The following is a 13,728-nucleotide window of genomic DNA, read 5'->3' as shown; positions in this document are numbered from 1 at the left end:
CCCTAGCCTCTCTGAGACCCCGCCCCATACTCCCCTCCCCAGCGTCTCTGAGACCCGGATGTCAGGAAGTGCACGTGCTCATTCCGCCCTATGGCCTCCCAGGGCCAACTCTGTTCTGGGGTCCAGGCTCCCCTCAGTCCTCCCTCAGGGCCCTCACCTTGACTCTGTGCAGGACCTGGATTCTCTCCTGTGGCCGCCTGAGACCCCGCCCCTTATACCCGCTCCACAGTCTCTGTCAGATCCTCACCCTTATACCCTTCCCTGCCTTCAGCCCTGGGAGGCCCTGGGGCAGAATGAGCACTTGGCAGCGAGTCCTCACTTACGTATCCAGGTCTCAGAGAGGCTTCGGAACAGGTATAAGCGTCCGCTCTCAGGTGTGCTATGGCTAGAATCCCAGGTCCTGCGTGGAGTCAAGGTGAGGGGCCTGAGGGAGGACTGAGGAAAACGTGGACCCCAGAACAGAGTTGGCCCCTTGAGGTCATAGGACGGGATGAGCACGTGCAGCACTTCCTGACTTCCGGGTCTCAGAGAAGCTGGGGACCTGGGATAAGGGGTGGGGTCGCATGAGGGCAGAGGGTAAAATGTCAGGTCCCTGGTGGACTAAGGCCCCGGGGCGGGATGAGCACGGTAGGCCTGTCCTGACGTCCTGACGTCAGGGTCTCGGAGAGACTGGAGACCTGGTATAAGGAGCAGGGACTCACACTGGCAGACGGGACAATCCCAGGTCCTGCCCAGAGTCCAGCCTGCACGCGAGGAAGGAAGGACTGAGGACGTTAGACCCCAACACAGGGAGGGATCCTTTGCCCTTCCGCGGGGGCCTTGGAGGCGCCAGAGCACGGTCAGCAGATGAGATGTCTCCTGACCTCTGGGTCGGGGTCCTCAGGAGGTCAGGTGTTTGGTGTGAGGGGTGAGCCTTCAGGTCCAGAGGGTGGACTCCCAGGACCCCGAGGGAGGACTGAGCAGACCCCCAGCCCTGGAACAGGGGCCTCAACAGAAACCTGCCCCTGTGGTCAGCGCTGGGAGGCCAGGCAGGATGTGAGGAGGAGGTGAGGACCCAGCATCTCCCCATCCTAGGACCCTCGGGAGGCCCTGGGCAGGTGCGGCCACCTGTGGGGCCCCCTCACTGCTTTCTGTTCAGATTCGGGGTCCTGTTCTGAGTTTCCCCTCCGGCCTGCAAAGGGGAGGGTCCAGGCCCTTAAGGGGAACAGTGAGCACGACGAGCGACCCCGAGGGGACCACCCACCCCAGAACTCAGAACTGGGGGGACCTCACAGAGTCCGGCCCAATCCTCCTACCAGCACCGAGGCCCAGAGCTGTGCCACAGTGTACACAAGAGGTGCGCCCTCCATTCCTCTTCCAGGGGCTCCAGGACCCGGGAGGCGAAGGCCCAGGTCTGAGGACCGTGTCCTCAGGGCACAGAGCAGAGGAGGCCCAGGCAGCGCCAGGAGCCAAGGGGAGGTGCGTGCCCTGAGTGTGTACCCAGGGGCTCCCCCTCCCAGAACAGAGGGGACCCCACAACACCCAAGTCACCCCACCGCCCTGTCAGCCCCAGAACCTGGGGCCGTGCTGGCTGCACCCTGAGGAGCCCCCTCACTTCCTTCTTCAGGTTGGCAGGGGACAGGCCACCCGGGAGGAGCGCCCCTGTGAGGCCCGAGGGCAGCCCTTGAGACGAGACCTGTAAGTGGCCTTTGTCAGGGCTGCCCAGGGTGCCTTTCTCCGCCGAGGCCGCTCACACCCCCTCTCTACCCCAGGTACGAGGTCCCCTGCCCACACTCCCGTGGGCGGCCCGACCCCAGTGATCAGGCCCCCGGTCGAGATGAGTGAGCTCCGCCAGCCTGAGGCCGACCTTGAGGCCCCAGTCCCGGCCCAGGGTCCGGTGGAGGCGCCGCTGCTGGGGGCTGCGGGGGAGGAGGCCGCATCCCCCTCGTCCTCCGCCTCCCCTGGCGCCCCCTCCTTCTCCGCCTATGCCGAGCCCTTGTCCCGCGAGGCACTTGTTGCGCTGATGGCTGACCTGGTGGGGTTCCTGCTCGTCAAGTTTCGTACCGGGGAGCCGACCTCCGAGGCGGAGATGCTGAGTACGGTCCTCCGGGAGCATCGGGACCACTTCCCCGTGGTCCTCCGCCTCGTTTGCGAGTGCCTGCAGCTGGCGTTTGGCTTGGCCGTGAAGGAGGTGGACCCCCGCGAGCGCACCTACGTCCTGGTCCCCACCCTGGGCCTCACCTGGGATGCAGTGCTGAGCGACTGGCAGTGCACGCCCGAGGCCAGCCTCCCTTTGCTGGTCCTGACCATGGTCACCCTGTTCGGTGACCGCGTCCCTGAGGAGGAGGTGTGGGGAAAGCTAGACACCCTGGGGTTTTGTGGCGGGAGGGAGCTGCTCACCGAAGTGTGGGTGCAGACGGGCTACCTGAAGTACTGGCAGGTGCCCCACAGCGACCCTGCCCGCTACGAGTTCCTGTGGGGTCCCCGGGCCTACGCGGAGACCAGCAAGTGGCAGGTCCTGGAGCATCTGCTCAGAGTCAGTAGCTTGGATCCCAGGTCCTTCCCATCCCTGTGTGCAGGGGGTGTGAGCGACGAGGAAGAGGGAGCCTGAGCCAGAGCAGCAGCCAGGCTCCTTCCAGGCCCAAGTTCACTGGTAGCAAGTGAGGCTGGTCCTTCACTCTGAGTTTGAAGAGAGAGCGGTCGAGTTTCCAAGTAGCGAGGGCCCCTGCGAGTGGGGGGAACATGGTGTGTAGCATCTTTGGGTTCCTCTTGTGTAAGATGACATGGAATATCATCTGTGTTTTCTTTAGGAATTTTTCAAATATTGTTCCATTTAAGAGAAGGCTTAATAAGCTTCAGTATCTAAGTTTGCAAATGACATTAATCACACATGTATTTGCACTATTTCAGTTCAATGACAAGAGTTTTGCAATTGTGTAAAACAAATTGTAAGATTCCCATATTATTTTGTGATGGTGAACAAGATAACATGGCATTGGAATAGGAGTTTACTTGGAAATGTGAAAGTAATTAGCAGTACAACTGAAGGCCACCACGTTGTTTCTCGGGACACCCCGTCGTCCGCTCAGTGGTGGGTACCCTGCTGTGGGACTTTCCTGTTCCAGCCATAGGGCAGGGCCAGGCCCCAAGCATGTGGGCCAGAGGGGGAGTGGCTGACCTGGGGGAGCGGGCATTGCCGGCACCCACCTTCCTGGCGAGACACCACCCGCAGGGCCCTCAGGAAGGGAGGCAGTGGGGGGATGGAGGGCCGCCGGGTGGGGTGTAGCGGAGGCACCTTTTTGAGGACCCTGGGGGGGGCCGTGACCCCCGGACTCTGGTGGCTGTTACACGTTCCTCTCTGTGTTATCATGCCCTCTGTTCAATGGTTTCAGTCAATGTTTCTCTTAGTAAATTTCCCTGAACGTTTCATCTGAGTCTGGCCTCTGCTGTGGGCAATGGAGGGAAAGGACTGCTGCGGGTGAGGGCGGGGGTCCAGAGTCCGATTCCTGCTCAGCACCCATGGGACACCTCTCCAGGGAGAGGGTAAGGTAGGCACTTTGCAGACCCAGAGATGGTGAGCGCTTTTTTCCATTTCATAGGTGAATTGTAAAGTTTTAGCAAAAACTGATAATTGCCTAAAAAGGCAGTAGAGAAGTTAAAATGTAAATGAAAACCTTGATTATCTCAGCAGGAAAAAGGGAACATAGGAGCAACAATAGTTGGACAGACACTGCTATGGACTGAATATTTGTAAACCTCTCCCCCTCATTCACCTGTTAAATTCTAACCCCCAAAGCGATGGCATTTGGAGGTGGGGCCCTGGGAAGTGATTAGCCCATGAGGGGGGAGCCCTCATGAATGAGATTACCTCCCTTATAAAAGAGGCCCCAGACGGCTGCCTCATCCTCTTGTGCCATGTGAGAAGATGGCTAGTTGATACAGCTAGACAAGAAACCAGTCCATGTGAAGAAGAGCTTTATTACTATTATTTATTACTCAGCCGTACAAAGGAACGAAATTGGGTCATTTGTAGAGATGTGGATGGATCTAGAGACTGTCATACAGAGTGAAGGAAGTCAGAAAGAGAGAAACAAATATCGTGTATTAATGCACATATGTGGAACCTAGATAAATGGTACAGATGAACCGGTTTGCAGGGCAGAAATAGAGACACAGACGTAGAGCACAAACATATGGGCACCAAGGTGAGAAAATGGTGGGGGCGGGCGGGGGGTGTGATGAATTGGGAGATTGGGATTGACATATGTACGCTAATAGGTATAAAATGGGTAACTCATAAGAACCTGCTGTATAAAAAAATACATAAAATAAAATTCAAAAGTTAAAACAAACCAAAGAAATAAGAATAGGTTTATGACATTATCAATCACAGTAGAAAACCACCTGTAAAGACAAATGGACGTACTTGCCACAACGGGCTCTGCATCGCCAAGTTCGCTCCCCCAACTCCGCAGCCTCGCAGGAGGCCTTCCTATTGGTGGAAGGCCAATGGGCGTGTCTTTTGCTTCCGGAGGCGCCAAGCCTTGGGACCTCAGGCCCTCAGTGCGCATGGCTACTGCTGCTTCCGTAGCAGAGCGCCTCCTCACGTGCTCTTCTGATCCAACCAGTTTCTCGGTAAAGAGACGTCTAGAACTTTCTCCCTCATCTTCCTGGGGCTTCCGGGAGCACCCGGAAGCCCACGTGGCGTTCGCACAGAGTGCCTGGGACAGTCGGCGGCACAGTTCCTGGCTGCTCTGCTGAGACGAGCTCTTCAGCCCCTCGTGAGCGGGACTCCGGAGCCATCCACAGAGTCAGAGCGAGTCAGGAGACAGGCGGGGGCTTTGCCGGGGGCTGGACTCCGCAGGTACCGGGGGCCCCGGGAAGGAGTGGAGGTCGGGGGAGGGCTACGGGCTGCTCGGTTGGGAGTGGGGGAGCGGCGGCGGAGGGTAGCGGGCTGAAGGGGGGCTGAGGGAAGGGTCCCCCAGTGAGCGGGTCAGAGGGGAGGACCGCTGGCTTCCGGGGTGGCTGGTGGGGGGCGTTCTGGAGTCGGGGTGCAGAGGGTGGGGCTAATGGCTAAGCGTGGGGGGGGCCTGAGCGGAGGGCTTCCTGCTGGTCGGGTGGGGCCGGCCTTGGGGGCCAGAGGAGAGGACGACTGGCTGCGGGGGTGGGGAGGACGGGACGGGACGGGACGGGCGGGCCCCACCCCCGGGGCCGAGACGGGAGGGGCGGGCTAGCGGCTGCTGCGTGTGGCGGGAGGAAGGCTGAGGCGGGGGTCGATGGGGAGGACTCCCGGGCGCGGGTGCGGTAGGCGTTAGGGGAGCTCCCGCCGGGGCGGGGCGTGGGGTGGGGGGGAGGACGCTCGTGGCAGTTAGGGGGCTCCGGCTCCCGGGTGGGCGGGGGCAAGACGGGTGGGCTCTGCGTCTGGGGTACGAGAAGCGAGAGCCCCTGGCGCTGAGTGTGCTCGGGGGAGGACAAAACAGTATTTCCTCAGGCAAGTCTGAAAGTTCCAGACCTGGTTAGCCTCCAAAAGATTTCACTTTGAGCATGTTTGTTCACTTTGCAAATTAAGTATTGAGGTTCTATGGCCACAGGTATTTGGGCCCTTGAAGCTAATAGGTAGCCAGCCCAGACAGCTTCTAGGCCCTGGACAGGCTAGTCAAAGAACTAAAATCTTAAACGCACCAACACCATTAGCTGTCCATTCTGTGCAGTGACAGCTTTAGTGCCCTATCCCTGCATGGGTTGCAATGTCAAATCAGGGAGTCTCCTACAGGTTGTTGCAAATGTCAATGCTCACTCCAGAAGCCTTCTGGGTGCAGTGTCTTTGTTGCCACTAACCACAGACTAGGGACGTATCTAACTAACCTGGAGAATACTAGAGGCTAATTTGAAAAGAAGTCATGGGAATTCTTGAAATTTAAAACTTCTGTTGCCTGAATTAAGAAAATATTCTGGTTCCCTAGTGGCTCAGTGGTTAATAATCTGCCTCCCAATGCAGGGGACACGGGTTCAATCCCTGGTCCAGGAAGATCCCACATGCTGCGGAGCAACTAAGCTACCGTGTGCCATAACTACTGAGCCTGCACGCCACAACTACTTAAGCCTGCGTACTCTAGGGTCTGCACACCACAACTACTGAGGCCTGCATGCTCTAGGGCCCGCGTGCCATAACTACTGAGCCCGCGTGTTGCTACTACTGAAGCCTGAGCGCCTAGAGCCCGCGCTTCACAACAAGAGAAGCCACTGCAAGGAGAAGCCCGCGCACCGCAAGGAAGAGTAGCCCCCGCTAGTGGCAACTAGAGGAAGTGCAGCGCAGCAATGAAGACCCAATGCAGCCAAAAATAAATAAAATAAAATAAAATATTCCAATAGAAGGAATGATACCATTGATGACTAAATTAGATAGCTGAAAGTTAACACTGAGTAACTCTCCCAGGAAGACAAAGAAGTGGAAACCGTGAGGAAAAGAGCACTAACAGGATTTCCCAAAAGAGAAACAAAGGAAAAAGGAATACAACTTCTTCCCTTGGGATGTGGAGAGCTCCCTGTACTGCGTGTCTCCGCTCCTTCCGCCCCCACGCCTCTCCAGCTGCAGTGCTCCATCGGATCTTGCCTTCCTCCTTGAGTGTTCTCAATGGGAAAAAACTGTTCCAGAGCGTTATAACCTGGCTGAATCCATCGCCGCCCAGAGCAGCTCCCCAGAGCTGCCTCGGCCAGCCCACGTTAACTCTGGTTGGGACATCCGGACTGCTTGTGATCCGCCCCCATTTGGACGGTATGTGTACCGCACACACGTGTTCCCTGCAGGAATCGTGGAGAAACACCTTCTGTTCCCCAGCATACTGTGGGGAAAGCACTTCCTGAGCCGTTCAGGCTTGTGAGGGGCTGCAGCAGGCTTAGCAGCATCCCCATCACTTCTCAGAGCCTTCCCCCCTCGGCCAGTCAAGAGGCCGCGCTGTCTGGACCACTGCCCTCTGCTGGTGGGAGGTCCTAGTGCGGTCACAGACTTGGAATCTAGCCCCCTGTCTCTGTGAGCCTGACAGTTAAAGCTTCTCTCCTCCAGGCTTTTAAGGGTATTTGAAACAGTAAAGACAGTCCGATATACAGGTAATTTTCCTTAAATGCTTAGGAGTGTTTGATTAGTTTTGTAGCCAGTGTTTAAAGGTTTGGGGAAAGTTACTTTGTCAAATCCAGAACTAACAAGGGAATATTCATTCAGAGCAATCTTGGCCATTTGTCTTTCTAAAGTTATTATTATTATCTGGTTGCTTTAAAGTTCATAAGATTGATTTAAAGGGCATTAAACAGAGTACAAATAGCAGTGACTATTTCTATGTCTTCCCCCTTTCCCCTGAACCTTACGTACAACCATAGGCGGCCTCTGACGTGGTCTAGGGCATCCTGATCTCCAGTCAGTCTCTGTCTCCATTTTCCCAGCATCCTGCCATGCATAGCCATCCCATGTCCCCTAGATTTCTTGTGCACCACGGTGATGGCAGATTCATTACAGCTTTAAGATTCTGCCAAAGTGCCACTAATTAATTAAGAATTTATTAATATGGTCCCTCGAATCATTGGCCTCTGACCAAGCCTCTCCCCTAGAGTGCTCGCTTAAAGAATGAGGACCCTGTAACTCTACTCACTGCTGCCTGCGTTTGTCTACCTCACAAACCACTCACAGGGGCGTAAACATTGATCCAAGTCCTCAGATTCCCCTTTAATTTCTCTGTCCATTCCTCAGTCACAGGGAGATCCCCAAGGTCAAAATCTTTATGCCTTGTTCCTACCGCTGGAGCCTGGGCATCCAAGCATGTTGGCAGTTGCCTCTCCAAAGCTCCTGCCTCCTCTGTGACCATCTGACATTTAGCACTGGCACACTAGGTGTGTGTGGAAGTTGTGGCTGACACTCAAACAGTTAGACTTGGTCCTGTATGAGTTTTCTATGGCTGCTCTAACAAATTACCACAAACTGGGTGGTATAAAACAACAGAAATTTATTCTATCACAGTTCTGGAGGCCAGAAATTCAAAATTATTATCACTGAGCTGAATCCAAGGTTGACAGGGCTGAGCTACCTCTGGAGGCTCTAGAGTAGAATTCTTCTTTGCCTCTTCCAGCTTCTGTTGGCTGCCAGCATTCCTTGGCTTGTGTCTGCATCACTTCAAGGTCAGCATCTTCCAATCTCTTTGTGCTGCTTCACATCACCTTCTCCTCTTCTGTATGTGTGTGTGTGTGTGTGTGTGAGAGAGAGAGAGAGAGACAGAGAGAGAGCGAGAGAGACAGAGAGAGAGAGAGAGAGAGAGAGAGAGAGAGAGAGATCTCCTCTGCTTCTGTCTTATAAGGACAGTTGTGATTGGATTTAAGGTCCATCCTGATAACCCAGGATAAACTCCCCATCTCAAAATGCTCCCTTCCCCTGATATCTTCTGTTGGAAACTTCCTGCAGATAATTGTGTAAAAAATCCACACAGTAAAACAAAGTCTTGGCTTTCTGGTTGAAAAATTATTCTTGACCTTTATATACCCATCCCCCAACCTGGGACCTAATAGCTCCTGGCCCCAAGTTTGAAGGGAAAGGGTGATGCTTACAGCCGTCAGCCACTGACAGTCCTCCATAGGAATAGTCTTAAACTTTTCATATGCTTCATAGTGTCACACTTGCAAGACAAACAACCTTCTCTCTTATTAATATAGACTTTGTCTCATGACATAATCTCAATGTCATAACATGCCATTCTTGACATAAGTTATGCAGGGGTAAAGATGGGGAAGAATAGAGCACAGGAAGGGGATGCAGGGTCACACTCTGTCATCTTCAGCTCCGTGTGTAATATTGTGTCCAAAGTTTGCATGTGTACACACCAAACGATAACAGCGTTTACCTTTGAGGAAGAGAGCGAGGTTCAGGAAGGGGGTCAAAGATGGACTTTTGCTTTTCACTCAATTGTATCACCTAATATTGTAAGCGCTAAATGTTTTGTTTGTCTAAGTAAAAAAATAAAAGATAAATATATGTGACTTACCAATCAAGAGGGAAAACAAGACACAAACAATACTTATAGAATGATCCCATTTAAATAAAATAAACCAAATTTTATATATATATATATATATTTATATATTTATATGTATGAATGTTAAAGGAATAGGCAGCGCTCCGGAAGGATGTTCACTGAGAGGTTGACAGTGTTCATCTCTGTGGAGGTAAAGGGGACAGAGGTGGGAGTGTGACTCTCAGTGTTTCTTCTCTATACTTCCCACTGTTTGAATTCTTTACAATGAAAATACAGTCAGGTAGTATGGTGGGCGATTTTATGTGCCAACTTGGCTGGGCTGTACTGCCCAGTTGCTTGGTTACACATGTCTCTAGATGTTGCTGTGAAGGTATTTTTAGATGTGATTGACATTTGAATCAGTGGCTATAAATAAAGCTGATTATTTTCCATAATCTGAGTGCACTGCATCCAAAGAGTTGAAGGTCTTAAGAGAAAAGACTGAAGTCCCTCAAAGAGCAAGAAATTCTGCCTGCAGACTGCGTGCGGACTCAAGCTGTAACATTAACTCTTCCCTGGGTCTCCAGTCTACCTGCCTGCCCTGAAGAAGTCAGGTATCTATATATCTAAACTGTTTCAAACACGTACATTAGAGCTGAAAAGGCCTGGCTTGGAATTCCAGCTTCACCACTTCTAACTGTGTCCTTAACCAATTAAATTCAGCTTTATAGATTTCTACTTACTCATTGGTATAAACAAGGGAAATAATCATTTGCATTACTATGAAAATCAAACGATACTGTGCCTGGTACATTGAGCATTATCACAACTCAGCCAATGCCATTTATTGTGATTAAAAATGTTTTTCATTTTATGCTAAGAAAGCAGTAGGAAGAATTGAAGGGTTTTGAGCATGGAAGTAACATAATATGATTTGTTTTTTAAAAATAATTCTGGCTGCTATATGAGGAATGCATAAGAAGGAGGCAAAGTGGATACAAGATCAATTTAGGAGGCTATTGGACTAGTATAGGGGATATATGGTCATAACTTGGACTACATGGTGGTAGAAGAGATGAGAACAGGTGGTAAAATTTGAGAACCATTGAAGGTGTCATGATTTGATTGATTTGACTTCTGCTTATGGGTACGACAGGGTAGTTTTTGGCAGACAAACGCTCCTATAGAGAACAACAGGAAAATCCCATTAAAACATGACGTGTCCCCACCACAAAAAATAAATGAAAATTATGTGATGTGACAGACATGTTAGCTAACCCTAAGGTGGTAACACATTGCAACATATGAATGTATGAAGTCAACACATTGTACGCCTTAAACTTACACAGTTATACATCAATTATATCTCATTTTAAATGAATTTTTAAAAATAACAATAATGTAGAATAGTTGCATGAGGGTGGACCGGGACTGAATATAAGTGAGGAGGGTCGGGGGCTCTGTCCTAAAGCTTACCTTCATGGTGGGTTTGTTACCGAGCCCAAGCCCGTACTATTCGGCACATGACAGGCCAATAAATGGAGACACAAGGCGCTGAGGCAAGGAACAGCGACTTTATTCAGAAGGCCAGCAGACTGAGAAGATCGCAGATTCATATCCCAAAGAACCATTTTACCCAGGTTAGAATTCAGGCTCCTTTTATACTAAAAGGGGAGGGGGGGTGGCTGGCTGTTGCAGACCTCTCGGTGCTGGCCAGACCTCAGAGAGGACGTGATAGTCCCTTGTTCTCGCAGGTGTCCAGGTAGGTCAGGTCACGAAGTTCCTGTAAACCTTCAATAAGACAAATTTTATTTTCTGTTCTATAAGTTTTTATGTCTATATGAATGAAAGTGTTATGGCTTTAAAGGTTAAGCCTGGGAGGCAGAGCCTTGAGAAAAGACTATTGTATATTTCAGGCTATAGGCAATGTTCTTTTACTGATTGAAGAGACAAAGGTTCAGAGCCAGCATGACTAAGCACAGAGATTAGAGCTAAAGGAATAGATCGAATATGGAGTTAGGTTTGTTCTTCTCTGTTACAGATTCATGGGCGTTTGGTTTTCTACTATTCCTTGGACTGTTAATGTACACGATACATTATCTTTCTTTTGTATATATGCAATATTTAATAATAATAACATTCTAAATAGCAAAAACAATTTTTAAAAATATGACGAAAAAGATCAGTTTGAACCACTGGAGACCTCCTGAAGTGATCAGAACTTAAAGGGCCACCGTGCAGGAGAAGGAGAACCATGGGAAGGTACACTGGTATTTTGCAGCTGCTTCTCCTCTGGGGACATTTGCCAATTCTAGGGCAGTGAAGGAGGCTGAGAATTCAGGCTTCATCCAGGTAGATGGATATATCTGGGGACCAAAAAACCAGCACAGCTTTCAGTGGTCTCACGGGTCTGGAGACACAAAATTGGAGATTTAAGGAGCCAAGATTGCAATGACGAAGAAGAGATAGAGGACTGAGTCAGAAGCTAAGGAGCTAAGCAGAAAGCCTTTCTAAGACAGAGAAGAGTTCTGTCTCATGTTAAGAAAAAGAAATAAAAGGTATTCATTATTAGAAAAGAAAACTGCTGTTATCTGAAGACAACATTTTCTGTGTAGAAAAATCTCATAGAATCTACCAAGAAAAAGCTGCTAGAAGTAATAAGTGAGTTTAGCAAGGTTGCAGGATACAGGAGGGAGGGACTTCAAAAGGGTATGAGAAGGGCTTCCCTGGTGGCGCAGTGGTTGAGAGTCCGCCTGCCGATGCAGGGGACACGGGTTCGTGCCCGGGTCCGGGAAGTTCCCACATGCCGCGGAGCGGCTGGGCCCGTGAGCCGTGGCCGCTGAGCCTGCGCGTCCGGAGCCTGTGCTCCGCAGAGGGAGAGGCCACAACAGTGAGAGGCCCGCGTACCGCAAGAAAGAAAAAAAAAAGGGTATGAGAAAGCTTTATCAAACTGTACACTTTAAATATGTGCATTTTAATTATACCTGAGTAAAGTCATTTAAATAAAGATTAAGTGAAAAAGGAGATGGCTGACAGGTAGAGACAGAGAAAGGCAATGCCTGAAGGCCCTGAAGAGGTCGGAAAATGACCACAGCGGGGATGCTTGAATCACTGATTATCAAGGTGGGGGCAGTTACAGGAGATGACAAAGCCTGGAAAGTGACAGCAGAAGTGGGTGGCTGAGGTAGAGGTCACTTTTGTGCCCACTGCATACTCTGTTCTTTTTGCCTGAGCACAACCTCCCTCACTCTTTGCCTGGCCAACTCCTACTCATCCTTCAGGTCTCAGCATCCATGTCCCTTCACCAAGGGCAGCTCAAGTGGCGCTCCTGCCTCCATCTAACTTAAGTTCCTAACACACTCTGTAGCAGTCTCGTAGTACTTGCCTTTCTCAAGCACTTAACATAATGATTACATGTGTATTTGTGCAATTCCTCCCGCAGTTCAAAGCTCCATGGTGACAGGAACCATGAGTGGTGTCGCTGTCCATTGCACCTCCAGCACCTGGGGCGGAGCACAGCTATATACATACTTATTGAATACATATTTATTAAATGCATAACAGGATGTTAAATGGAATGTTGCCCATCTCCTCAGGGCTTTAGCCCAAACCTGAGGACAGGAGGTGCCAAGTCCCTGCACGGTCTCCGTTCTCAACAGAAATACATCGAAATGCTTGTTATATAAATCAGCCTCAGATGGCCTCTGTGTATTGGCCCCTCACTTTTCTATTTCTTCATTGCGGGCTGAGATTCATTAGCTCAAAATCCCACTGGTGCCAAACTCCAGTTTTTACACATTAAATTATTTTTAAAATAGCCCAAGCCAGCAGATTATTAGTCAATTAGGGCCTGCCTGCCTTGCAATTCCCAGGACACCTTACCCCACATCCGCTGGTCATTGATAAGACGCCAAGCCACTGCTGCCCTTCAGAACTCTCTGGCCTGGAGACCCCCCGCCGTGCTGCTGAGTGCCGTAACAGTTACCCTACCCTCCTCTCCTTCTGGGTGGCGCTTCCTTAGCCCACCCATAAGCCTCTGGATGGTCTCACGCTACGGAGCACACGCAACCCAGTAAAGCTTGTTGCGTGTGAGCAGCTCCCAAATCCCTCAAACTAAAACATGGCAAAGCCACTTCAGCAAGCACCACCCCATCAACGCTAGTTAAGAGAAGATAAAATATTTCGAAGGAAATTTTTAGGAGGAAAGAGTGTTTTGGCTTTTCTCCTACCTTCACCATGAAAGAAGAGGAGTACTCTCTAGCCTCAAATGAGATGTGTCAGTTCAGGTCCGCCAGGAAGCCAATATGGAGTTAGAAAGTGCAAAAGATTTATTGAGAAAGATAAAGGGGGGTAGGCAGGAAGAGCCTTCAGACCACAGTGAATGTAAGACACCTGTGGAAGGAGGGAGATGGAAGAAGGGCTGGAAGGGAGCGCCTTAGACGATGGTGCAGCTTTGAGAAAGTCTTGGCCAGCCCACTGGGAGCTCTGGTGCAAAGACGGCCCATTGAGGAGTCCCACACTGAGCAGAAATAATTCTAGTAGCCCTGCTGTGCTAAGTCATAGACTGGGCACTGCCTGGGAATAGCATGACCTCTGTGCAAATGCTGCAGTGGATCCTGAAAGCATTGCATCTGGGTGCTGTCAGCTGACTGCACTCCTGTCTTAAAGTGACATCTAAGTGGTGAACTTCCATAGGTGCCCCGGTCCACCCCTTGTGCCACACAGATCCACTATTCCATATACATATGTTCAGGGA

The 13,728-nt window shown here is 50.9% G+C and overlaps 1 protein-coding gene across 1 annotated transcript; it reads left to right on the top strand.

Moving 5' to 3' along the window:
- Positions 1 to 1,816: 1,816 nt before the first annotated feature.
- On the top strand, positions 1,817 to 2,590 carry LOC309817665 (melanoma-associated antigen 8-like; the record flags this gene model as incomplete). The annotated part of the gene is made up of 1 exon (XM_082646929.1): positions 1,817 to 2,590. The coding sequence occupies one exon, from the start codon at positions 1,817 to 1,819 to the stop codon at positions 2,588 to 2,590; it is 774 nt and encodes a 257-aa protein (XP_082503055.1).
- Between the last annotated feature and the right edge of the window lie 11,138 nt (positions 2,591 to 13,728).

Source organism: Grampus griseus (genome assembly GCF_964374135.1).
Source record: "Grampus griseus genome assembly, chromosome: X".
Lineage (NCBI taxonomy): Eukaryota > Metazoa > Chordata > Mammalia > Artiodactyla > Delphinidae > Grampus > Grampus griseus.
The sequence above is the reverse complement of the archived record's forward strand: the minus strand, read 5'-3'. Positions and strand labels throughout refer to the sequence as shown.